The 27,500-nt window shown below is 43.4% G+C and overlaps 1 protein-coding gene across 5 annotated transcripts in view; it reads left to right on the top strand.

The window, feature by feature from the left end:
- Positions 1-1,485: 1,485 nt before the first annotated feature.
- Positions 1,486-27,500, top strand: part of LOC123499152 (homeobox protein abdominal-A homolog) — a 155,050-nt gene continuing 129,035 nt past the window's right edge. The window contains exons 1-2 of one of the 5 annotated variants that reach the window (XM_045246826.1): positions 1,486-1,611; positions 25,149-25,605. In XM_045246826.1, the coding sequence (XP_045102761.1) occupies positions 25,215-25,605 (391 nt within the window). In that variant the 5' untranslated portion in view covers positions 1,486-1,611; positions 25,149-25,214. Of the gene's footprint in view, positions 1,612-7,236; positions 7,432-21,951; positions 21,981-22,100; positions 22,584-24,743; positions 25,606-27,500 lie in introns of those variants that run through there. The other 4 variants (XM_045246827.1, XM_045246828.1, XM_045246825.1 and 1 more) reach the window with 4 other exon arrangements.

Below are 27,500 nucleotides of genomic sequence, written 5' to 3'. Positions count from 1 at the left end.
TATATATATATATATATATATATATATATATATATATATATATATATATATATATATATATATATATATATATATATATATATATATATACACACACACACACACACACACACACACACACACGTATACTGGAAAATATTTTTTCATGTGATACTAAAAAAAGTTCCGCACTGTCAGAAACATTTGTCAAATTATATAATTAATGGCCAACTTACACTTTGAAGAAACATAAACTTTATGGTCCGGGAAGTGTCCGCCAGTGATTATTGACAGCGAGAGTTACGGGTCCTGCCCCCACTGGCGGCGCTGCTGGAAAGTATTTATCATCGGTAGTGAAAAGATGTCACTCGCCTTTATTCGCCCGCAAGGACAAGTTCAACAGGCATCATGTCTTTTTTTCTTCTTCTTTCTTTCTTTCCTTCCCTCCTTTTTTTTGTGTAAATGACAATCAAGACATTTTTTATCAAGAACGTGAATGGCGCGGCGCTCCCTGAGCCTAACCAATTGTGCGAATGATTGCTGAATTAAGTGAATGGATCCTCCGTCGGCTTGACAGAAAATAAATAGAAAGGACCTACGAAAATTTAGGACAATTGTGGAATAACTTGAATATAAAAAAAAAATACAATTTAAGCGCCACAGGTAAACTTCCTTCCAACAGCAGCTTAACATAAGGGTACAAATGCAATCAAAGTTCCTCCGTTCTTGGTATGAAATGGGGAAAATGTATATTAGACCCAATGCCGGAGGTTGTTGGGCTGGAATTCAGTCTTTCCACGGCAGCGAGAAGGAGCAACATTTCTCGACATTACCGTGCTGCATATGGGTAAAATATCCGCAGCCAATAACCGAGGACAGAGAATTAAGTAACCAATAAAACCAGCGGTAAATTTTTCATACAGAAGTTACGTTCCGCGGCGCGCAAGAAGAGAAGCGTCATTAAAACAATTAAAATATTGTCAAGAAAACCAATCAAGTGAATCTAAGTCTAGTATTCCTTCAGTGTCTCCCTCTCCTCCTCCCCCCGCAACTCACACACCACTAACCATTCATCCCCCCGCTACCTCATCCCCGTCCCCCTCCTCCTACCCGATTTACAACATGAAAGAAGGGCCCCTTGACCGGCCTTAGCCCATGCGTGCCATAAGACTAAAAATCCAATCTGCTGGCCGTGAATCGTGGAGGTGGGACTGAGCGACTGGTAAAATCACCCCCACGACCAGCCTCCTCAGTGGCGAAGATTTCTTAGCGGCGGGGGCGCGGGGAGGCGTGGAAGGTAGTGTGCGGTGAGGGAGTGAGAGAGGCGAACGCTCTGTGCCCTGGCGTCTGGGTCGGAGCTGGAGGTAGGGAGGATAGGGGTGGGAGGAGGAGGGGGAGGAGGGGAAGGAGCGGGAGAGGCCGGGTAAAGGGGAGACGCAAAGGGGGACGGGTGGTGGTGGTGGTGGTGGTGGTGGTGGTGGTGGAGGAAGTGGTGGTGGCGGTGGTGGAGACGCGAGCGCCAGCAGCTGGTGTCTCAACACTGGCTCCCTACGAGTGTCTTGTTGTTGGTGTCGGTGGTGCCGGCGGCCAGGCTGTGTGAGGCCTCGTCTTCTCGCGCAGATATTTTACCGTGTGGGTTTAATTCTTCCGCCCGCTCTCCACCACCTGCGCAGTTTCCAGCGTGGCTGGGAGGGAGAATTTAAGTGCATTGCTGTTGTATGTTCCGCGTGCCACCTGAGGTAATGCGATTTCTATTTTTCTTGAATTATTCTTGATTACTAGTCTTCCCATCGCTTAGGTCTGGTGCAGCGACGCGGCTCACAGTGCGCGTTGTTGAGGAATTTCCGTCTGTGTGCTGCGTATCGGCCACGCTCCTCGCTGCTCGTAAATCACTGGTGAATAATTCGTCCTGGATGAATTATCAGCACGGATCTGGGCATATGTACAGCAGGCTGCCGCACAGGCGACCATCCTTCAAACCTGCGGCCAGCATGAACTCCGATCAAACTGAGGATTTTTTTCCCAGCAACTTCTGACACTAACCCGCAGCGCTGGCTGCCGTGCCGCTGGTATTGCAGCATCGACTATGCCCCTTTTACTATGAGAATCTGACAGGCACAGACACTTTTCGTTTGTTTACATTCGTCCAGTGATTGTCTGTGACTATTTTGAAAAAGGAAAAAAATATCAAGATCCAGCACACATTCTGAGAGCGCCGATCTAGTGACCGTCATTCAGAACGGACCAAAACAGTCCTCAAGTGCACAACAGCAACGGGATAGAAGGAATCAGACAGGTATTTCCAGCATCTTGTACTTCCCCACTGTCCAGCCAATGTCGACTGCAGCTGTTCTCCCATTACGACAGGTGCCTGACTATCCAACATGCCACAAGCATATGAAAATAAAGGAAAACAGGGATAAAGTCAAAGTCTCACCGACTCTTAGAAGGAGCAAGGCAATGGTCGTCGTCCCACCCTCTTGCACCGCGACCTTCTTGGCAGTGCGCCACGCTCCCGCTCACCCACGGGGATATCACAGCGATACCCTTAATTTTTAAAGGATTAAATCCCTTTGCTTTAGAGATTTAGGCCCTAGAGCGTAAAGGAAGACTTAAAGTTGCGTTTACGCAGACGAGAGATCACCTTTAAACCTAAAAAGGAAGAGAAAGAAAGAAAATAAACCACAAAACGCTCACATGGGCAACCTGTCCCCTCTCTCTCTCTCTCTCTCTCTCTCTCTCTCTCTCTCTCTCTCTCTCTCTCTCTCTCTCTCTCTCTCTCTCTCTCTCTGCTTTACATCAATTTTCTAACTTTCTCTCGCAACTCTTTTTATTTCATAAACTCACTCTTACAATATATGTTTTTTTTTCTTTTCTGGCACTTCACTTTTTCCTCATTTCCTCCCACGTGACATAGATACGTTTGTCTTTCTGACACGCCCTCACCCTCGTCACCTTATTTCATTTTGTCTTTCCATTCATACTACATGCATTGATTTTCACTCTGGTATCACTCTTTCGGGAAACATTATGACCAAGGAAACTTATAGCACACCTAACTCTTGCTTTCCTGATTGTCAAGGTCTTTGTTTTATCGATTACACGTGTGCGTTGCTACTACGGCGCTACGCAAGAGATTTTTTTACTTCCATGTATTTTTTTCTCTTCTCGCCAGGAAGACAAACAGCATTATCCAACAGTGTGTCCATCCCAATGCACTTTGTCATGCACATCCGCGCAGTAACAAGGCGGAGGGTCGTTCCCGCCATCCTATACTCGTCAGTATCTCATCCACCCTATCATACGCGTCCATTACATAATTCATCAATCTCTATTACCGTCTTCTTCCTACATTCCTCCCACCCACCCAGCCGTCTAACACCTCGGTTAACCCTTCCATTTAAACCTCTTTAAGTTTTTGGCTGAGAACTGCCGACAGACAGAGTTGTCCTACACCTCCAAGCGTTGTCGTGTCACATGCGTGGAGCCACCGGAGCCTAAAGTGGTGTTTATATATACTTGAGAGGAGGTAAAATGGCTCCTCAAGTGTCATTGACAGCTGGCACGGGGAAGATAGGTGTCTTTATCTTTGACGTCACTAACTCATATATTTTGTTATTCACGCTTATATATTCGTGTGTGTGTGTGTGTGTGTGTGTGTGTGTGTGTGTGTGTGTGTGTGTGTGTGTGTGTGTGTGTGTGTGTGTGTGTGTGTGTGTGTGTGTATGTATATATATATATATATATATATATATATATATATATATATATATATATATATATATATATATATATATATATATACATACCAATAACTATATGAAAATTATAATGAACATAATATGCGTCAAGCATAATTTTTCTTCCGTGCTACAACTAGATATACAAGCTAAATGCAAACACCAACAAGTTATCATGAACGTAGAGTTGTTAGTGAGCTACATAAAATACATTCACTAAATTGACGACCAATAAAGTAGTGGAGAATAATCAAGAAACCTAACACTCCCGCAGCACAAAGTGCACAATAATATTGATTAACAGAAGTCATTCCACTACTGAAGTCTGCTCCCTGACACTCACTAAAGAGACCTTGGCATTTAAGCGAGCATTCTCTTTTTAATGGCACCTTTTTCTGTCACGGCGATGACGCGCGCGGAGGCCACACAGTGGAGGCCGCGGGAAGGCAAGACAGCAGGTCTCTCAGGACACCAAAAGAAACAGCTCGCCACTGTCTCATTATGCCTTATGCGGCGCCGCCTCCCTCACCAGCAATCAACCTGCAGCGGCACGGGAACAGCTGAAGGGTTCTTAAAATTCAGCTTATTGGAGAGACACGCGTTCTTGTGGCAGCGACACGTAGGGTGAAGGTGGTGGTTTTGGAAAGAGCAGAGGCGAGGCGTGGAGACGGAGAGGCCAAAACGAAAGAGGTGGAGGCGGGGTGTAAGATGTGGTGCTATGTTGTTTGTGTTGAGCTTGTTGCTTCTTGTTGTGATGATGATGATGATATATAACAATAATAATAATAACTATAACAATAATAATAACCATAATAATAATAATACTAATACTAATACTAATAATAATAATGATGGCATAATCAATAATAATAATAATAATAATAATAATAATAATAATAATAATAATAATAATAATAATAATATATTATTATTATTATTATTATTATTATTATTATTATTAATATTAATAACAAAAATGAAAATAACATTAATAATAATAATAATAATAATAATAATAATAATAATAATAATAATAATAATAATAATAATAATAATAATAATAATAATAATAAATATACTAAACACAGTAATGATAATAATAATAATGATAATAATATCAAAAATATTAATAATAATAATAATAATTATTATAATAATAATAATAATAATAATAATAATAATAATAATAATAATAATAATAATGATAACAACAATAATGATAGTAATAGTAATAATAATAATAATAATAATAATAATAATAATAATAATAATAATAAGAAGAAGAAGAAGAAGAAGAAGAAGAAGAAGAAGAAGAAGAAGAAGAAGAAGAAGAAGAAGAAGAAGAAGAAGAAGAAGAAGAAGAAGAAGAAGAAGAAGAAGAAGAAGAAGAAGAAGAAGAAGAAGAAGAAGAAGAAGAAGAAGAAGAAGAAGAAGAAGAAGAAGAAGAAGAAGAAGAAGAAGAAGAAGAAGAAGAAGAAGAAGAAGAAGAAGAAGAACAAGAACAAGAACAAGAACAAGAAAAAGAAAAAGAACATGAACAAGAAAGGAAAATGAAGAAAAGAAGAGGAAAAGGAAAAGAAGTGAAATTGATGATGATTAATGGCTAATGGTGATGATGGTTAATGTTTTATTTGCTACGTTTATCGAAAATATAACTAACGCTTTTACTTATTACTTCTACAGTTTATACTACTACTACTACTACTACTACTACTACTACCAATAATAATAATAACAATACAATTTTTCTCATCACCACTATTTAAATAATCACATATAAGCATTTAACATGAAGCCAAGCACAAATGAGAAATCTTCGACTTATGACACCTAGTCGTTAATTAATATCACACACCTAGAATATTTTTTTTCTTTATCTGAGAGCACAAAAGAAAAATAAATAAAAAGGACGGATTTCACCATGATGACAATCGCCTTCAAACTTTTGCTGGCTAAGAGAGAGAGAGAGAGAGAGAGAGAGAGAGAGAGAGAGAGAGAGAGAGAGAGAGAGAGAGAGAGAGAGAGAGGCTAAAGTAGATACAGGGAACATTCCAGTCACGTATGAGTGGGCTCACAACCTTACGTTAGGGCGTAATACTTGTGTCCACAGCGATCTCCCTTTACTCCGTCCCTTTACCCTAAACCCTCTCTCCCCTCTCCTCATGCCATCTTCACCCTTTGCTTGGCTCTCATGCCCATCACCTTCCCCACCTCTCTCTCTCTCTCTCTCTCTCTCTCTCTCTCTCTCTCTCTCTCTCTCTCTCTTTCCTCTTCCCTGCTACACTCTCCCTCACCCTTCTCCATTTCTTGTTCGCAAATTAAATCATACTCCACCTTATCTTTTTTATCTTTTTTTCTTTGCTTAATTATTTGTGGTTTTCCTTGTGTCCCCAGTCATTCCCTCTCTTTATCTATCTTTTCCTTTTTTTTTCCTCCCTCTCTCGTCGTCCGGTCTTTATTCTTCATTAGCCATCTCTTCCTTTCACCTTATCGCAATAAAAGTCTCCTTATCAAGTAACTTCCTCTTTCCTCTTCTGTATACTACGCTCTATTTCTTTCCTACATTCCCATTTTCTCCTCCATCTCTTCCTTCTGTTTATCTCTTTCTCTTTTCCCCTTTCTTTCACTGGCCAATTTTCAGCCTTCCTTCTGTTAATCTTGAGAGCCTAAAAAAAAATATTGATTCTTGTTTTCTTTTCTTTTTTTTTTTACATTCAAAAATGATACAATACAATTTTGATATGAGCAGTTATATTTGGAGGAATTGCTGTGAAATCCCATAAAAGCCAGACTGTGACAATTAACCAACTCTTTCTCCTCTGTTAAATTGAAATTCCAGTGAAATCTATAACCGAAAAATGTTAATCAAAACAGCATTTTATTAGTTTATATAGGAATTGCGTACTTTTTGCGGCCTCGTAGAACGCTGGCAAACTGTTCCGTGGAAATAAAATAATTTTGCGTTATTATTATTATGTTAAGTAAGTCAGTAATACATAACAGATAGCGTATGCCTGAATGCAATTAACTTTTATTCTTCTATTATAATTATTGATATCCAGTGATAGTTCATTTTAACTTAATTGATATCGGCACCTATTTTTCAAAATACCTTTAAGAACTCACGTATTACTTGCACTGAAAATCACAATACATCTAAAATTATTTCATTTCGTTTTCCTTTATTATCAAAATTATAGGAGGGAGCGTGGCATTCCATATTAATAAACAAAAAGCTTCTATTTTAATCCGACCCACAATTAATTTTAGGTTATGGAGATTTTAGTAATTTTCCTACAATACAAATGAGGCCAATTATTTTCCCCATTATGGCAATCAAGGTGTCTGCTGTGGTCGTGTCAGCGGTCGCCATTAACTTCCGCAAATGTGTAGCCTTAATACCTGGCCTGGCCGTCGCTTGATAAGTATCCAAGTGTCACGCTCAAGTGGCCCTGATAATGCCGCCATGGCACGCTAGGGGCGGGCGGGGCCACTTTGGAGGCGGGAGGAAGGATACCCCGCCGCCACCTTCACTCTGGTCCGACGTGTGATCGGTGCGTTGCGAGGGGCAGTTTGGGGATCTCAGTGTGGTGAGTCCCCGTCCGTCCAGCGGGCACGACCACCCTCTCGGCGTGGTGGTGGGAACATTCAAGCCTCGACTGATACTCGCCGGAAAGCACATCAGTCCAGGATTGTTTTTGAACGCTGCAGGGTTGTTACATACTTTTGTGATGATACATACATATGAGTGGGTCGAAGAAGCACGCGCGCATACTTGGTTTGCATGAACAGCGACGCTATACAACTTCAGACGCCTGTAATGTGACTGACTCTTGAAAATTCCTGTCTGATTATTGAGACATTAAGCATGTGTCGTATGGGTGACGCAAACTCGACGGTGAGAAGCGACAGAAGGCATAACTCAGTGGATTACTCGAGGCATGTGTGTCGGCAGCTGCCAAGGGTTCTAGTGTCGTAATGTATATGATAGACGTCTTGCCAACCCCCACTTACAATACCAGTCTCCTTGGTAATGCCATCAACACTGAAAACACATTTCCATCTGTTCGCAGCTTCAGGCAGCCTTGTCATGGTGGTAGTGGTAGAGGCAGTGGTAGATGCGGCAGTAGTGGGAAGAATGGTGGAATATTGAGGGCACTGCGTAGTGGCGGTAGTAATGCCGACATTTAACAACGAAAGACAAAATATAAAATGTTGGTGTTGCATTTACTAAAGAAAGCACTTTTTTACTGAATATTGTGCACACTGCTTGTGTATCTTTCTTTTTTTTTTCCTTGCCGTGGTGCCGGGTGAACAATATTTAAGTTTTTTTTTCCGATTTATTGTTAGTGACTTTAACAGTGGTAAATTTATATATATAAACCTAACTCTTCTGACAGGCTACGTGTTAGCATAAACACGCGGAACAACTTTTTACATGTCCCTTGAAAGAATAAAAAGAAAATTTAGCGTTGTAGTTATGATAACTCTTGAGTTACCAGAATCCACAAACAAACCTTATTGCCAGGCGTGTCTTGAGGCGGTGTTGACGAACAGGTCAAACAATGCGGGGATATAATTGCGCAGCAACTAACGTAACGCTCCTAACGCACACTTATCTCACACTAATTCATTGCATAACATGACTGAGATTTGCCATTCATCGGCCATAAAATGTAAGGATGTATTGCGCTAACGTTTACAAGTTGCTGTTCTTTTGAAATTAGTATACATAATGTACTCATTCCACGTCAATTTTTCACAATATATTTGATGCTTGAGGAGCACCTACGCGCCACCGTGCAGCGTGCGAAGGAGATACAGAGGTAAGGAAACAGCCGAACAAGCAAACTCACGCAGACATGCATCTCTAACCTTCAACGCACACACCCACATCACTAAGCCACCCAACCATTCTCCAACCCTTACTAAACGCACGCACGCACGCACGCACACACACACACACACACACACACACACACACACACACACACACACACACACACACACACACACACACACACGACATTCATGGCGCAGCAAAACTATTAAGAGAGCAAGATAGCGCGCGGGTGAGTGAAGGATTCTTTTGGAAGAGTTACAATCCTGTCGAGCTCATCCTTCTTTCTTATCCTTATCACACTGCCTGCCCGCTGATGTTACTCTTATCGGTAAAATTCATGCATTACTGTCACTGTTATTGTTCGACAACGTTTAGTTAGCGATGCTCCAGTTGTATCCTGCCTTACCAAGTTAATCACCAAGATAAGCAACGCGTAATCAAGATGTGGAGCAAAAGTCACAAGCAAGCAAGCAAAATAAAGAGATTCTGAATACATAATTTGGAGCTACACTCGTCAAGGATGGGACCAAAAAAAAGACCTGAAAGCGATCAGTACAAAACGGCATTAAGGTAACGTATACAAACGGCAGAAAATCTCCATTCCTCTACGTTCATCAACCAAATACGGACATTGACGCATATACCTTCAAGTCGATATATACCGGCGAGGAGGCATCACTGGCCACCCTGGGCTCTATGGCAGCCAAGACTAAGGACGGATTCCCCAGCCACCCACACGTGCTCACTTTCTGTTACGTGGCGTCTGACCGTGTAGGTGAAGTGTAATATGCTAATTAGGAGTGCAGGTGCGGGCACACACACGCACGCACGCACGCACGCACGCACACACACACACACACACACACACACACACACACACACACACACACACACACACACACGCAAGCTTTCAAATACTCTAGAAAGCCAGGCGCATAAATGCACACTTGAAGGCCTACATGGAAGTAAACACAGACAAACAGACACGGAAATTCGTCCAACACCCATTCAGAGCATCCGTGTCTTTGCATAACAGACATATGGGGTCCCTTACCGTACTTTCGCTTCACTGCACAAACACCCACACAACACAAACACTGCAGGGACTCACGCCACCAGCTCACAAACAATCAAGTACACTCTGGGGGCGACGCAAACACAGGGACACATAAGCGGCGCCTCACAAACACAGCCACCCCAGACTACCCGAACACACTACCACTGGATATAAAATGTGGCTCCGGTATCTCTGGCTGGGAAATAATCAAGTCATATGCTTACTTCGGTAGAATTTATAAGGCAATTTTTTCGGACAGTTTACGCCGTGAATAATACGTTAGATCCCTGGAAGGTGGCGGGCAGCATCGAGACGCCGTAGTCACAACTTTTGCAAATGAAGAAAAAAATCGCGATTAAGCTTTGAGAGAAAAATATATCTCTTTATATATACCTATAAACAAACAAACACAAACACAAACACACACACACACACACACACACACACACACACACACACACACACACACACACACACACATAATACTTTGTTGGAAGTCGAAACATGTAATTTCACCTGCACTTTTACAAGCACATTTTCTTCTTCGCTTTAAATATTTATATATATGACTTTTTTTTTCAAACTGAATGGTTAAGCAAACACGCAGTTAAGAAAAATACACAAGATAAATTAAAAGAAAACATAAATGTAAGTAAAACTACTAGGAGAAGCGTCGAATATTTTCTACCTTGAGCGCTAAGTAAGAAGTAAAATTCCAAGATAATTGTCCTCCTAAAACGGTGCAGCAGATGCCTTGTGTTCGATGCGAAATTTTACTTCGACCGTCAAACAATAAGAACACTTCGATGATTCGGGAGTAGCATGTGACTGCCAGAGACAGATTCTAAACACTTCATGCTACACACACACACACACACACACACACACACACACACACACACAGAGAGAGAGAGAGAGAGAGAGAGAGAGAGAGAGAGAGAGAGAGAGAGAGAGAGAGAGAGAGAGAGAGAGAGAGAGAGAGAGAGAGAGAGAGAGATGGGCGGTGTCTGTGGTTAGAGAGAGAGAGAGAGAGAGAGAGAGAGAGAGAGAGAGAGAGAGAGAGAGAGAGAGAGAGAGAGAGAGAGAGAGAGAGAGAGAGAGAGAGAGAGAGAGAGAGTGGGGTAAGGACAGGGAGAGAGAGTAGGGGGAGAAGGGTAAGGAAAAGTTGCCACACACCGCCATTAACCTGCGTACAATTTTTCCCAATTAAAAATGACCGAATCACTCATGCCCGAAGGGAGAGCTAAGTCTGAGGATCCTTGATGAATAATAAAAGGGAGGAGGAGGCGGATGGTGACTAAAACATTACACCGATACACCTCTCAGTTAGCGTGATCTGGTACCTCATTACCATTCCTAGGCCCCCACCGCCTCAACCTTTCCTCCCTCCTCCTCCTGGCCAAACCTTACTCCTCCTCCATTGTCCCTCCCCTCTTTACCTCCACAACAATCCCCCTCTCCCAGCCTAACAGGACCACGGTAGGCCTACGAGGAGGCTGGTAGGTCGTAAAAGCAACTCCTCACTCCCCGTGGTCCCCTCCAGCTGTGTATGCAGAAGGTCAGGCTTACACATGCATTTTTCATCCTCGTAGAGCTATTTGGTCCTCGCGTGATCGTCACGTGGATGTATGCTATACTATACAGCTCCAGCTTCATCGGGAATCAGAAGCCGTATATTACTGTGTTGTCTGAACCGATCAGAGCGAGTGATTGGGAGATCGTATTTCAGGTAACACTTCCCTGGCTCGCTGCGGCGTGTTACAATGGCTCTGACTCTCCCTCTAACTCAGCATCAAATGCCTGAACTTTCGCCGCCGCTGCAGAGACCAATGCTGCATTGAGCACCATAAATCAGAGTTGGATACTAGCTCCTTAAAACTGTATTACACACTCACTGGTTTCCACCTCCAGCACCCGCTCTCTCGCATGTTGCTGTGACATCTGGAGTCCAAACAGCAAGTATTGTTTAGCATGGAATGTGCTCGTACGCCTTTAGCACAAAATTATGTATCAAGAATGAGATCTATAGCACTTCTCGCGATACTACATTACGAGTGTCTCCATATTCGATTCAGAAAACGTTTGAATAAAACATATGTGCGCTTCTTGACTACGAACGTGGATATTTTTCTGATTACAGGTTTGCTACAACAATGCTTCCCTCCCGCCATCACAATGTCTTTACCGCGTTTGCCAGGTAGCCGACCGCTGGCCCGCTCATCATCAATTCTCCACCGACAATATCTAACATCCGGCATATATTATGCTAGTTGTCACGTACTGCCTCCAATGAAAGCAAGATCATTGTTATTTTCTTCCACTTATATTGTATATAGCATACATAATTTTGTTTTTGAACTTCTGACCTTAAGGAACAGTTGGGATCAAAATCTATCTAGGTAAGTTTAAAAATTACGTTTTCGTTCTTCATGAAATCACATCTATTCAGTAAGTAACAGATGTTCATAATGAGAATCGTAAACATGGATTTTTTCAACTAAATGTCTAGGTATATCTGTAATACAAAAGAAACTAACTATCAAATTTGATACGTTTCTGTGTTGTGGCTCAACAAGGAAAAAAACTTTAAACCTGAATGAACTTCCACCATCACTACAATACAACTGATGATACTGAAACGTTTGCAATATGAACTGAGTTTTGTCAATAGCACAACGCGTCCTGCAGGCATCCCGGGGCAGGACAGATCCTCACGACCGTGGCGGCGTGTCCAACGCATCTCCAGCAAATTTTTAATAACCTGTTCATTGATTGTTATTTAGAGCGGGGCGAGGGCGGCCTCACCCTGCGGGCACGTCACCCGGGGTCGTCACCGCCTTCGCCGCCTCCATCATCATAATAGTTTAATTAATCCCGAGAGTTACCTACACGGCCATTTTCAGCTTCCTTGCATAAAAAAAGCGGCACAGTATCTCCTTTTACCTGCCTTCCCCCGCCAGGCGAATATACAACGCGGTAAAAGTAAATATTATTTCGTGGACTTTATGTAGCTAGGGCCCCGTTCCCTGCTGGCCGTGATGCTCATTAGATATGCAAATTAAAATCAAATTTACTAGATAATTCGTGCACCTGAAATTATAGGTATCATTATGGTTGTATGAAGTTGATGTATGCCCTAAACAGTGTTCAATCGACCATGTCTCCGCTCCATCACGACTCTGTATAAATATCTCCACTACACCTACCTAATTACTCTCTCTCTCTCTCTCTCTCTCTCTCTCTCTCTCTCTCTCTCTCTCTCTCTCTCCTATAGCTTTCCTTCTAAGATATTGTACTTTTCGTAATAATAAAAATAAAAATCAATCGAAAGTATTTCCACATATCACAAATAATCGAAATTTCATAATACCACTTCATCCAATCAAAATTTTCTCTCCTCACCTTCGGCCACAACTTCCACACTCTTAATCCCAAACTAAACCGGAATTACGTCTTGATATCAAGCGCTCACTGTAAAACATTAATGTAAAAGTATCAGAAGCACGTTGTTGATAGGTGGAGATTAGATTTTATCACCCACAGGATCATTTCCTTCCGTGAGATACTGACTCCCTCCCTCGTTACTGACACACAAACAAGCAATTTATACACACAAGCAAATAAGTGGGAGTAAACACCGGCATTCATGGAAACCGTCAAACAGGTACACTTGAGCACATAAACAAACACTCATACGGGCCGGCTCGGGCAAACAAACTAATACACACACACACACACACACACACACACACACACACACACACACACACACACACACACACACACACACACACACACACACACAAAGGTAAATTAGCATATGTAAATACCAAGAAATTGAAAGAAAATCACTAGGCCCAACCCTTTCCTTCTCCCCCCTCCCGCCCCCACCCAACCTTAGTCTCAACCCCTTCTCTGTCTCTTCCTCCTGCCTTAACCACGACTTTCTCTCCCCCCACTCTCCTTTTCCCTTCGTGTAACCCCTCCTCCCATTCTCAGTATCACCTAACTCCAGCTCCCCCACCTTCTCTCTCTCTCTCTCTCTCTCTTTCTCTCTTCTCTCCACCTCTTGTTTCCCATTCACTTTCATTCCAAACTTCTTCGTCTATTTTCCATTTCCCATTTGTATCCATTTTCTCCTATCTTAGTGACCATGAATCTAACCTTAGGGAGACCGCTCATGCTCACCATCTCTCCCCATACCTGCCTTACGTCCCTCTATGCTCTCTTTTTGCTCCCTCTCCCTGCCTCAGTGGGTGCAAAAAAGGTGAAATCCGCAACCGAATGCAATAACAATGGGGTACTGAAGCAAACTGGGGCGTCGAGGCGAGATCTAAAACTCTATACAACGTGCACAGTAGTGATAGCCAGCATCTGTTCCGAAGTCATGGGTGATTTTGGACGCCCAGCCAACATGCGGAGAAGGGGAGAGGGCGGGAGTTGAGAGGAAAGTGGGAAGATACGGGTGAAAGAGAGAGAGAGCGAGAGCGAGAGAGAGAGAGAGAGAGAGAGAGAGAGAGAGAGAGAGAGAGAGAGAGAGAGAGACAGGGGCAAGCTTGGGTTGTGAAACAGATAACTCAGCCAAGAAGCAGGGAGAACAGCATAGGGCTGCAGGAGAGGGAAGACGTCGAAGGGGAGAGAGTAAAGGACGAGAAGGAGGGAAAAGCAAGACAAACCAGAAAGGAAGGAAGACAGGGGATAAAGAGGGGAGGAGAGACAAGCGAGATTAAAGTCGAGGGGAGGAATAGAGACAGAAGAGAGAGAGAGAGAGAGAGAGAGAGAGAGAGAGAGAGAGAGAGAGAGAGAGAGAGAGAGAGAGAGAGAGAGAGAGAGAGAGAGAGAGAGAGAGAGAGAGAGAGAGAGAGAGACAGACAGACAGACAGACAGACAAAAGTAAACAGATTGACTGATAAAGCTAAAACAGACTGCCTGAATCCCTGACTGCATATGTGAGAGCAAGAGAGAGAGAGAGAGAGAGAGAGAGAGAGAGAGAGAGAGAGAGAGAGAGAGAGAGAGAGAGAGAGAGAGAGAGAGAGAGAGAGAGAGAGAGAGAGAGAGAGAGAGAGAGAGAGAGAGAGAGAGAGAGAGAGAGAAACTGACAGGGAAGGGAGGTGTGAAATAGTCTCTCTGCAGATATTAGAATAGGAAAAGGAGAGAGAGAGAGAGAAGATAAAAGGAAAGTAGATGAAAGGAGAATACCGAGGGAACATGAAAAAAACGAGAAGCAATAGACATTGGGAAAGAAAGATATCTTTAAAAAATCAGCAGTAACAGCAAAGGTGGGGAAGAAGAGAGGCGGAGGAAAGAAGGGAGAGAGGCGCGACAAGAGAGGCAGAAAGGGATGGGGAAGTCAGGAGAGGTTGGGGACATGTAAGAAAAGAAGGGAGTGTCGTGTTGTGGGAGGGGGAGTGGGAGGCAGAGTTGTGATGCAGGGGAGTTGGGTACACAATCGTTAATTTCAGCTTCAGAAATCTTATTATGCATGAGCTGGAAGTTCCATGTGTTATAAAAGCTTAAACCGTTTGTGCAGAGGTAACTTCGCCTCACGTAAAATTGATAAAGAAGTGCTCTAAATAGATAAATTATTAGCACACTGCAATAATAATACACAAAACCAACTAAAAGAAAATTCCCATTCATACTTATGAAGAACACCAACGAAACTTTTTTTTTTCTCTCTCTGTCTCTCCCTCTCTCTCCTTTTATGCTTTATAACAAATACAGGTTTTGGTTGCACCTTAAACCTTTTCCTTCCGCTGTTGTATTTTTTCACCTAACTTTTCAAACCCTTATGGATCCTCAAAACACACCTCTCCTCACCACCCCTCTCCCTGTTTTCTCTAGCTGTTAAAATTTGAGCTTTCGATTTTCACGCTGTTTCCTCACACCCTAGCCGCTTTAGCATCGCATGGCTGAGTGGTGTGTCCGGTGCTTTCTTTATGTCAGAGAGATAGATAGAGCAAGAGTCCGCTGGCTTTTTTTTTTATTTTCTTTCTTTAGGAGCCGGATGACTATAATTGAAGATCGCCTTTTATTTTCCCTTCGCCTCAACACAACTGGTTTTACTGGGAGACGCTTGGGGAATTATAGATGTTTTCTTCGATAAACTACATAGGTCTTGCATTTCTAACAATAAATTGATGCTCCGAGGCATATATAAATGTAAATAAATGGATCCTTTGTTTTATGACTTCCAACACCATCTTCGGACGAGAGAGAGAGAGAGAGAGAGAGAGAGAGAGAGAGAGAGAGAGAGAGAGAGAGAGAGAGAGAGAGAGAGAGAGAAATTTATATCCATAGAGTGAGAGGTAAAATTTACAACCATAAAGAAAGGATATTGAGAGTTAATTTGCTGATGTAAAGATGGCAGAGGAGAAAGTGGTTATGAAAAATAATTAAAAAGAAATGTCAAAGAAATACCAAATGATTAAAACTGATGAGCTGAAAAATAAGTGGAAATCGTGAGATGAGCAGACACGAAGGAGAAGGAGGAGGAGGAGGAGGAGGAGGAGGAGGAGGAGGAGGAGGAGGAGGAGGAGGAGAAGGAGAAGGAGAAGGAGAAGGAGAAGGAGAAGGAGAAGGAGGAGGAGGAGGAGGAAGAGAAGAAGAAGGAAAATCAAAAGAGGAAGGAGGAAGACATCGAAGAAAAAAATAAAGCCAAGAGAAGAACGGCATGGAGAAAGAAAAAGAGGAATAAAGATAGAAAGGATGGGAAGAGAGGAAGGAAGAAAAGAAAGAAGGGCACGAAGAAGGATGGAAGGATAGAATGATGGCTGAAGGGCGCCGAACCTATAGCGGGAAAGAAGGGAGGAGTGGAGGGAGATGAGAGAGTTAAGGAGTGCACTGCGGTATAGATGGAAGAGTTAAAAGGGAGGGGAGCATGGTGGTAGGGAACAATATGGGAAGGGAGAGAAGGAATGTTACCCAATGTTACTCAACCCACACAGCACACTCCATTCCAAGAAGGCCTCTACTTGTGTGTGGTTCTGATTTTACTACCGCTATTGTGCGCCTCTGTTGCGTAATAAACTTCTAAAAATTACAAGACCTCCATATAGAGATTTTTCTGATCTTCGAAAAAAAGTAATAGCCGTAGTATTTGATTCAGAGCTCCATGTTTTAAAATATTATAATATAATAAACTAATACTAAAAAGCAAATATTGGCAGCTTTTTTTCTTGCTTGAAATAATAAAATGATTCAAAATACCAAAGAAAGTAATGAGGTGAATAATCAATTGGCTTAATCTATCCACTCCCAGTAATAAAACTGGAGGCCTTCTTGAGTACGGAGGTGACTGCAGGGAACAGGAAATTATCTTTCGGGGGAAGGAATTTCTTTCATCGCCTTCAGCTTCTGCGCCGCCACCCACAGACCGGCGGCTCATCACGATATAACCAGAGGATGCAATTTGACTTTTTTGGGGGACCGCACTTTTCCTTTCATTCGGATTCCAAGCAGTCCTGTAAGATTATGTAATCTTTCAGTCAATCTGTAATTTGTCTCACAGATCAGTCCCTCCTGTCCCCCCCCTTCCCCCTTCAAAGGAAAAAAAGTCCATAACACGAATTCCTAGAACATTTTTTGATTCGGAAATAATATATATATATATATATATATATATATATATATATATATATATATATATATATATATATATATATATAATATGCAACTCAAACGCTAGACAGCTATTCCGCTGACTATTCTATTCCAAGACCAGGACTAGTAAATATTCACCTTATTTGGGAATTTATGGATCACACTGTAACACATACGTAGATGGCAGCGTCCATTAGCCTTGCACTCAGACAAGTAAAGCCCATTCGCCAATAATTACACGTAATAGAGAAGAAAATGTTGAGAAATATTACTCCTATCAGTGTTGTATGGGAATGGAAAACCAAATTTATGCAACAATAATAATTCTACGCCAATTTACGACTATACCAAACATTTCCTAACTCGGAGAAAACGTGGACTAGAAAAGTTTACTAATCCGCATTGTCCCTGTCTCAAGAATTATGAAAGTAATTTTCAAAGTAGACAATCTCAGTCAGTGCGGAGCGAGGGACTTAACTCAGGGTCGACTTACGGCCGCTCCTAAATATACCAGCAGAGAGAAATGCTGACAAAGTTTTCCTCAGTTATCTTTAGCTGGTAAGTCAAAGCGGCTGACTTATACGTAATTGTTGATGTAATAGCTTAGGGTTTGGCGCTTTAAGAAAATTGTACATTATCTTCTTTATTCTTGACGTAAAGGAACTGTTTGCAATCAACAGCAGAATTGTTCCTAAGGCATAAATCGACCACCTCAAAGAAAATACTTGGTGTCAGGTACCACTACAAGTCTTACTACAAACCCATTCACACTTAATCTCTCCCATTATTTACATACATTCATCGTGTGAGAAACTCCAGTATTTATCGCAAAATCCCAATGTTTTGGTTCGTGAAGCGTGTAATTAAAATGATCAAATTAGTCTAACAGCAGACAGCATCAGGGAGCGTGGCCAAGACAGTGACACCTAGGCTTAAACAACAAACGTGAGGATCATAAATCAAGAAGCGTATATTTCACGTTGTAAATCAGAAAGTATATATTTCAAAGGTTCCCTGAGGCGAACCAAGGATATGTCGCACTCGTGATGTGTGGAGGAAAAGAAAAACGTCCATCCCAATATCTTACAGTAAAAACATAAATCTCTCATTCACTAAGACTAAAATATTTTGCTATACAGTGCTGGGGTGAGATACCGCTAAGTGCAGCAAACTCATCAGCGGGAAAATACTCCTCCCAAGAATGAAGTGAAACCGTAACAGCGTTTAAGTATTAGGTATCATATGAAGGTTTAGCCAAGCGTAGTGAAAGGATCAAGGGAACTTCAAAATTGAATAATGCAGAGAAAGACAAATTCTTCGTTATACTTTAAAGGAAATATAACAAAGTTTCCTTCACTTTTTTCTAAGAACTTGTATCGAAAAAAAAAGCCACATGTGATTCTTTACACTTTCACTTTTCTTTTTTTATCACCCTCCTCCTCCTCCACCTCTACCCGTTCTTCCTTCCCTTCTCTTCCTCATCCTCATCCTTTTCCTGCGTCATTTTACTCCTTCTGTTTCTATTTGTCGTTGTTTTTCCTATTCTTCTTCCTTCTTCAACCTACGCTTCATATTACCTTATTGTCTTGCCATCGTTTTTAATTATCTTTTCAATTTTATACGCTTCCTGAATTGTTTTTATCATGTTTTCTTAATGATTTATCTTGAATCTGGTTCCTCTCATTATCCCTCTTCTTTTTATTCGAAATTTTCTGCACTTTCTATCTCCTCCTTTTCGAGCTCCTGTGACTCCGATCTCTCTACGTTCCGCCTTATTCTCCTTCCATTTTTCATCTTTACCTTTTTTTCTTCTCTCGTTTTTTATCATTCTCTTTTTTTCAATATCCGCTCTTCTCATTTTCTTTCTCTTTTTCTCATTTACTATCTCTTACCCTCCCTTCTTTCGTGTCCTATCTTTCTTCTACTTTGCCTCTTCCTTATTCTTTTTTCTTGCTTAAATTCTACGTTTCCGTCATTTTTTTTCTTCCGACTCATCCACCTCTCTCTCCGCCTTCTTCCCTTCGTCATTTTCCTCATCGTCTCCTCCTCCTCCTCTTCCTCCCTTCTTGCTCCTCGTCTGCGGAATCCGCCGAACTCGACTCTTGCGACCATAGCTGAGACGATGTAATAACCTCAGACTCAGCCAACGATGCTAAGGCTGGTCATGCGAGGCGGACGCGTGAGGGACCCGACACACACACACAAACACACACACACACACACACACACACACACACACACACACACACACACACACACACACACAGCGAGTACTAGTAAATTTATCGCAATTAGATTTTGCGGCTATAAAATGATCACTTCCTAAACTATATGTAAAAAACGAAAACTATCTAAATTTTCACATAATTGCTGTAGGTATCGAGCACGTTCTGGCAAGTTCACAATTTTTTTCCTATTGTTATTCATCCAAAGTATCTGATTTTATCTTTACATTATTTTCTTAGTATTGCCAGATTTTTCATCAACTTCATTTCATGTTGCAATTTTAGTTCACCTCCAGACACGCTGTTTTGCATTATTAGTTTCAATGCTTAACTAAAAGCAGCTTGAAATGATGCATGGAAATTTACTGATATTTCAAACTACCGCAAACACTGCGCAATATATTCATGATAATGATTTTCACTAATTTTAAACAGCCTTTGAGAGAAGCCATTTTCATAAATTTAAAACCATTTACCATTTTTTTATCCACTCTGGTTTCAAGCAACCACTAAATATAAAAGAAAAAAAAAACAGAAAAAACTCAACACTGCTCTAGTGCCAGTAGAAATGAAAATATATAAATACAAATAGCTTACATGCAAGGAAATAAATTTTGTGAAAGTAATCGCACAGATGATATGTGGCTTCCCAATAAAAAAATAAATAAAGTGAAGTATTTGTTTATTTTTTTTCTTCAGAGTAAACGTAGTCATGGGGGATTTTCCCGCGCCAAAGATACCGGCAGGCCAAGACTGTGAAGAAGCTTTCGCCCGATCGGTGTTGTGGCCGCCTGGCGGACGGGCAGGCGGGCGGGCGGGGGCGGCGGGGAACGAGTGTTAATGCAAGCTGTAAACGGGGACCTCGCGGGAACTGTGACCTGCTATTGCCTATAACTCTCCGTTACGGCCACTCGCAATCCGTCTCCAACACTTCTTCATGGCCATATCTTATTAAATGCCCCTCCCACCGCTGGTGCTTGAAGTATTCTTAAAATGATCACTGTTGTCCCCACTCCTCAGCGACGATGGTCATTACATTGCTCTTAAAAGATCGATAAAAATTACAAACACTATATTTGAGATAATATTCACATTAAAAAGTCTTGGGCCATGATCGGAAAATGGTTATTTGGTTGATGGAATCGCGGCGAGGCCAAGAGACAATAAAATATGTATTTGAGCCTCTGGTCTTCTATTAACAAAATATCATAGGTCATGCGAGTCAATACATGTAACGTAGAAAAAATATATGATGGTGTAAAGAATGTGAATACTTATTACGGAAACGAATAAACGCTTCTGGTAATGTAAAATATGTCTAGTATAGATCTTTGGGAAGTAGTATTATTACTTTATTATATATATATATATATATATATATATATATATATATATATATATATATATATATATATATATTTTTTTTTTTTCACTGTTGGGCGAGAGAGTGGTGCGCCAAGCTGAACGGCGGCCGCGGCTGTGTTTGGCGAGGTGCCGCTGTCACCGCCGCCGCCGCCGCCGCCTTCCTGCCGCACGTGTTTCCTGCACTCATGTCCCTCACGTGCGCATGACACAATCTGGTATCTTTGCTTGCCACTGAGAATAACAAGCTGCCTTACCTACATCAGATAATATGCTGCACTTTCCATCAAGTCATAAATTCACGCATCAAACACGATAATCAATATTCACATGTCAACATTTAATGGTAATAATTTTGTTATTTGCTCCCTTAAATGTCAAGGGGTCACGAATTGTCTTGCTCCACGTTAAGAAATCAGCCACAGTCCTTCAGAGTGCAACGCGCTATTTACTTTTCACATACGACGCTCAAACACCTTCCGGTCACCACCTGAAGACACGGAAACACCAAGAGCTCCCCTACACTGGCAAAGCTCAAATAACGAACTAACTCCATCCCCGGCAGCTTACTCTCTACAAGTTCACATCACGAAGATTAGACTGAGTCGGTGAAGTGGCATGATACAAGCACTCCGGAGGGCTGGAGACACTTGCAAGATTATTAGGCCTCATGTCCTCTACCATCTCTAGCATGGGAAAGAGGGGCGGTGGGGGCGAAAAGAGGGGTGAGAGATGGGGGATACGGGTATAGAGGGGGAGGAGACTGCCATGCACGGCCCTCAAGTATTTGCGCAACTCTCCCTCTTTCCTTCTTTCACATACTCACTCTCTCTTTAGCTTTCTCTCTCTCCTTCTCTCTTTTCCTTCTCCATTTGGACGACGAATCTCCTCCACTTCTCTACGTGCCTCTTGGCGTTTCACCATTAGCCACCCCCTCCCCCCATGCCCCCTCTTCCCCCGCACTGCTCCCCCCCTCCATCATCATCTTCCCAACCACCACCAATATCATTACCTTCACCACCACCACCACCACCACCACCACCACCACCACCGCCACCACTACCACCACCACTACCGCCACCACCACCACCGCCGCCGCCGCCACCAACCACCTCCAGCCCCTCATCGACATCCACTCGCAAAGGCCTGGTGACTGCCCCCGCCGCCAGACCGTGAGTGTGTGTGTGTGTGTGTGTGTGTGTGTGTGTGTGTGTGTGTGTGTGTGTGTGCACGATATATACAAGGGGATTTCGAACCAAGGCGAGTTAGTTAGCTCTCAGTGCTTCGATAGAGTGAGTGAAGGGTGGGGGGCAAGGAGGAAGGGGGCGGAGAGCGTGTCCTGGTCCCCTTCACCCCCACTCCTACTCCGTCAACCAATCCCGTCCTGTGAATGTGTCGTGTGTGTGTGTCGTGGCCGAGGCCGTGGTGGTGACTGTGGTGGTGACGGAGGCGGCGGAGGTAGTGGTGCCGGTCCAGCCTCGCACTCCACCTGCCGTGCAGAATCAGTCAAAATTCAAGCCTCCACCACGTCTGTACAGCTCTCAAAAGTTTCTCCCGGGAAAGAAAAAGTCTCGACATAGACACCGCCGCCTCAACTCGCGGCACCAACTGGGGACCGCCGCCGCTGCCACCGCTGTCTCTCGGGGCCAGCTTGTCCCCGCCGCCGAGCTGCAAGCTCCCAGGATCTCCCTCCGCTTCAAATAGTGTTTTACCATCGAGACACTGAACTTCACGGAAAAAATATTTTCTTTGTTCCCGTACTTCTCGAGTGTTTGGTTTGTGATCTAATTATCGTTACTTTTTTTTGTGAAAGACATTTTGACACTTGTAATGATATTTTCAAATCTTTGCTAGTGGAATAATCAGCACCGCTCAGCCTCACAGAGGCAACACTGAACTTAACAAGTTTTAATGTTCCAATGAACATGGCCATCAATATTTCCTTGATGTGAACATTATCGGAAAATTAATGCAAGTAAGTCTAGTGATCAAATTTCTGATAAAACATACCTACGATCCAATAATGATTTTTCAAACAAAATTTTCAACTTACGGAGTGGCGGCGGCCGAAGGAGCGGCGGCGGGCACTTGTCTCCCTTACCTCCCGCAAACTCGTACACAAGAAGACTGGTCACTAGTGGCCGCTATAACTCTTTCACTGCCATACTGACCACGTAAAAAATAAGCCTTCCCTCCAATCACAAGGCCTATGCCAAAAAAAGCTAGGCCTGGCTTACCCCAAACCCCCATTTCCCCAAATCAGATACGCCTTCCCGCCTGCTGACCGCGCGCCGCCTGTGTCGTATTTTTTTTCCATAATATTCTGTGGTTTCCCCTGCTACTTCACACCACGGCCATTACACCTGCATGTTCTGGCTCACTCAAGGACATGCAACGTAAAAAATGAGCGATCCATATTTTCATTCCAAGCAAGACTGACATGTAATAATTTATAACACCTCAGTACTGGCGGTGCTATCCATCACACCGACAAATGCTATCGAATGTGAGCGCGTATCAATACAGCGATGTACACAAAAACACAAGTGTTAGTGTTATTTGCGCAAGTGTGGAGTATACTGAGGAAAACTACTGAAAATGAGATGACGGCCGGGCGGGCGGGAGGGCCAGCGGCGAGCGCCATTTGCAAGGCTCACCGCCGCGGGTCCTCTCCGCTCCTCCTACCACGACCATTTTAAACTCAAGTTTTCACGTGCGCTTCTTTATCCGTCCTTGTGTGTTTCGAGGAGTGTGGGGAAGGGAAGAATGGTGAGAAAAAAAATGGAATATAGAGTGTACACGCTGACATAGTGAAGCCGTGCAAGTTACGCGCTTAAAATGGCTAATAATCTCGCGGTATTATGCCGCTCTATGGCGGACCGCAGGTAATATTGTGGTTAATTTTTATGCAGTTGTAGATTATTAAAAAATCAAGTGAACTTTTCTACGATAACAGAGTAAATTTTTCCTGAAGTTTGCAGTGCCTAAAAAGTGATGTGGGGAAATAGAAAAATATTTATAGGAAAATTATCAATTGTGTTTACAGAAAATTATCACAAATATTTCTTTTTACTAAGTTCATTATTCTAAATCACAGTATAGAGTACAGTCTGTTTTAGGACGTTTAAAGTGTACCTGTAGACCGGTAAAAAAAATTTTGAGGAAATTATAGTGAAAAGGTGGAAGTGAAGTAATTGTCAATGAGAAATCCGTCCGAGCTGCCCCTCGCCTCAGCTAAGGTAAACAAAAAACTTGGTCCCTTGTCTAGCCGGATCAAGCTGACCACCCGCTCGGGAGGTCGGCCTCTGCTCAGTCCAAGCCTCATGCAAACTTCCTCTGAAACGGCCTCATCAGGAATCTCGGCCAGCGAAACAGTTGCACCAAGCTGCAAAAATCGATGGCTCGTGATACGTAGGTAATTACATCGCTAACGAAATAACGAGCACCGTAAACAAACTGTAGCTTTTTATTAGCTAGACTGGTGAACTGGGTCCCTCGGAATCTTTTGGCATCATGCAAACACAAAAGCACCTGCCCTACGTTCGGTTCCCGTCATGCGTTTAGAACTGGTCGTATTTTGACAGGACGGAGTGCGCGGACGGACCGGGGGCCCAGAGTTGACATGTAATCAATTTCTGATGTTTTATCGCCGCCGCAGCAGAGCACTAGGCCGGTGGAAATTCTTGTAGGGTGAAAGGAGAGAATAGGGAGATAACCACAAAGGGTGAAGAGAGTAGAGGAGGTAGATGGAGGAGGAGAGGGAGGAAGAGGAGAGGGCTGTGGTAGCGGTGGTGGTGGAGAGGTAGAGGGAGGAGGGGGAGTGGAGGTGCCGGCGAGGACGCAGGACTGAGCAGATGCGTGACGCTGGAGCGGGGGCCTGCTGGCTCCCCGGGCTAAGATGTTACACTTACACACCTTATAACACTAGATACACTCGCTCAAATTACCTGCTGGAGTCCAGTGTGGGCAGCCCGGAGGAGGACCGCTTGTAATAACACAGCCGGCAGCGTGCCACCCATAATTTCGTTGATTCCCGAGATGTGTGTTTGTGTGGCGGTCGACGCGTCGCGCCCTCCCGGCCCATATCCAAGATGGCGGCGCGGCCCGTATTGGCTGGCTTCACCGCCTAGTTCTGCGATTGGTCCACAGATGGCGATAGTGTTTTGAGTGTAGTCGCGCTCTCCCTCCCGGCCTTATCGCGCTAATAATGAAGGTCCGACCAAGGCGAGCGCTTATTGGTTCTCCGGGCTCCCTTACCTACTGATTGGGCAGACTTGTTTACCGCTCGGGGTTCTCGTGCCTGGTGTCTAATTCAGAAAAGGATTCATTTGCCATCACAGGTAGTCGAGGCTGGTGTGTACACAGTTGTTACTAAGTAGTTACCACTGGGAAGAATTATGTGAACAATGAGTTCAAATTATATTGATAGTATTCTGCCCAAGTACCAGGCGGAGTCGGCCGCGGCTAACCTGGTAAACTACAATACGCAAGCTAGAAGTATGTATCCGTACGTGAGTGTCACTTCACATCAGCTGTCCTCCACCCCCGCCACCAACATGTCGCCCTTCACTGCAATGACAGCCAACACAGACGGGGACAAGCAATGCCGCTACTCCCAGACTGGAGCCACGGATATGTCCCAATACGGCCTAAACCTGCAGAACTGTGCCACCACCAGCAACATGGCACAGTACTTCCACCAGAACAACGTCACTAACCCACTGAACTCCTGTAGTCAGCCAACCCCGACGCCGCATATTCCTGACATCCCACGGTATCCATGGATGTCTATCACAGGTAAGCCCTCTACTTGTTTCTTCTATGTGATCTTGACCCCTGTAGTGTTCTTGTTGTGTCCCGTGGCTCCCTTCCCGTCAGTGTGCGTCCCGTGCTTCCATTCAATCAGAATCCTTGTGTTCCTCTCCTGAGTCTTGCCTTCATCAGGAGGAGGCGTTCTTCTCCCTCCAAAGGGATCCTGCGACAGGGAAAAGTGTCGTTGTAGCCAGTGCTTGAGTCAGTCAGTGAGTAATGTTTAACTCTGAGCGATGTGTCAACTCGACATTCCAAAAGTTAAGTCGAAAAAGTTTGTCTCCTGGAGAAAACACCAGATTGAGAACCTCCTCAAGGTTTGTTTTACTAGTGAATACTGTGGAATAAGTGTTTGCAATGTCTAGAAATGTGTGCATGTTTTGCTGAAGGAGGCATGTTGCACGCCAGTGAGTAAGAAAATATCAAAACTTGAACAATGCTACCAAGACTGTTCTGCCAGTGATTCAGTGTCAGAAGAGATGTGAACGCTGCCTGCCTCAGTGTCGTGCATGTCAGTGTTATCCATGTGGCGAGGGTCTGGTGAACACCCACGAGTGCCTGGTGATGTTTTCAACCTTCTTTCCTGTGTTATCTCTGAGCACGGTGCAATATGTTCCCTATGGAGGAGGTCTTGGTCTGTGTATATGTGCGTAACTTTAAACAAGTGTTTCTCTGCTTATAAGGTGTCTAACAACACACAGACTGACAGCTAGTAAAGTGATTTTGATACAGAATTAGGGGAGCAACAGCCCAGAAAGACAGTGATATTGTACAAGAAAACTACTCAGTATAGGTTTCATCTCATGCCTCCCATTTGTGGAGTGTAAAACAACTTAGGATTATCCATAAACCACAGTAGCCACAACCCGAGTGTCAAGCAGAAAACTCTCCTGTCTTCCCTCCCCAATAAACTCTCACCACCTGACCACCCAGCTCTCAACCCCGACACAACGCTACCCTCTACTCAAGGCACAGTAGCCCATTAGGTCTCCTATGTGCGCCCCCTTTTAGGCTAGTAAAGCTACACAGTGACCCGCAGCATCAGCTATGACAGACAGCAGCGTATATCGCAGTCAGTCAAAAAGAAGTGTGTTTGTTTAGGCTAACGGGGGAGTGCGGGGAAAACATCAACACTTCTTTCCTACTCTCTAGTGGTGCTTAGTATTTCTATTCCTTATTCCTATTAATATAGCAAAGATTCTGTGTTTATATCTACTAATATTTCCCATGAAAGGGGCGGAAAGGGAGTTTGATGAAGGATTGCAGTGAAGTTTATTACGACAGGCAGGAATACAGGTGCGCCGTCCTCGGTGGTTGCCACTCATCTGACCACAGAAACGTGTGCTAACACTCGGCTGCCGCTGCTGCCATCTAGTGGCCGCGGAGAGAACCTCCACATTTCGATCAGTCCCGTGCAATCTGAAACAAGAACGGAAGAATATGAGACTGTGGGTGAGTCGCCCACACTGCAGACCCGGTACAAGCGCTTTAAGCATTGTACCTCCGCCATTTCCACACCTGGTGCGAGGGGCAGCACCCTGACGCCGTACCTTGCAGGGTCAGGCACATGGCACACACCCTTCTACAGAAAATGGGTTCCAGCCATCACTGAACCTATGACATTCTTAAGTATACGTAGCTCACACTACAGTAGTGGTTACAGGGGTATGAAACGCCCTCCCACCACACCGTGCAGCTCCCCTACGGTGGCTGCTAGGGTGTAATCAAGGATAAAACAAAAAGGAGAGTCCTTTACTTAAAGCAATACTACGAAACATCGGTATGGTCTGGGCTTCGACAATGATAATATGGAGGCTACATAATACCCTCGACGCAAGGCTGCCAACAGTATAATAGAAACCATATACTGTGTGTGTGTGTGT

Source organism: Portunus trituberculatus, chromosome 49 (genome assembly GCF_017591435.1).
Source record: "Portunus trituberculatus isolate SZX2019 chromosome 49, ASM1759143v1, whole genome shotgun sequence".
NCBI lineage: Eukaryota > Metazoa > Arthropoda > Malacostraca > Decapoda > Portunidae > Portunus > Portunus trituberculatus.
The sequence above is the reverse complement of the archived record's forward strand: the minus strand, read 5'-3'. Positions and strand labels throughout refer to the sequence as shown.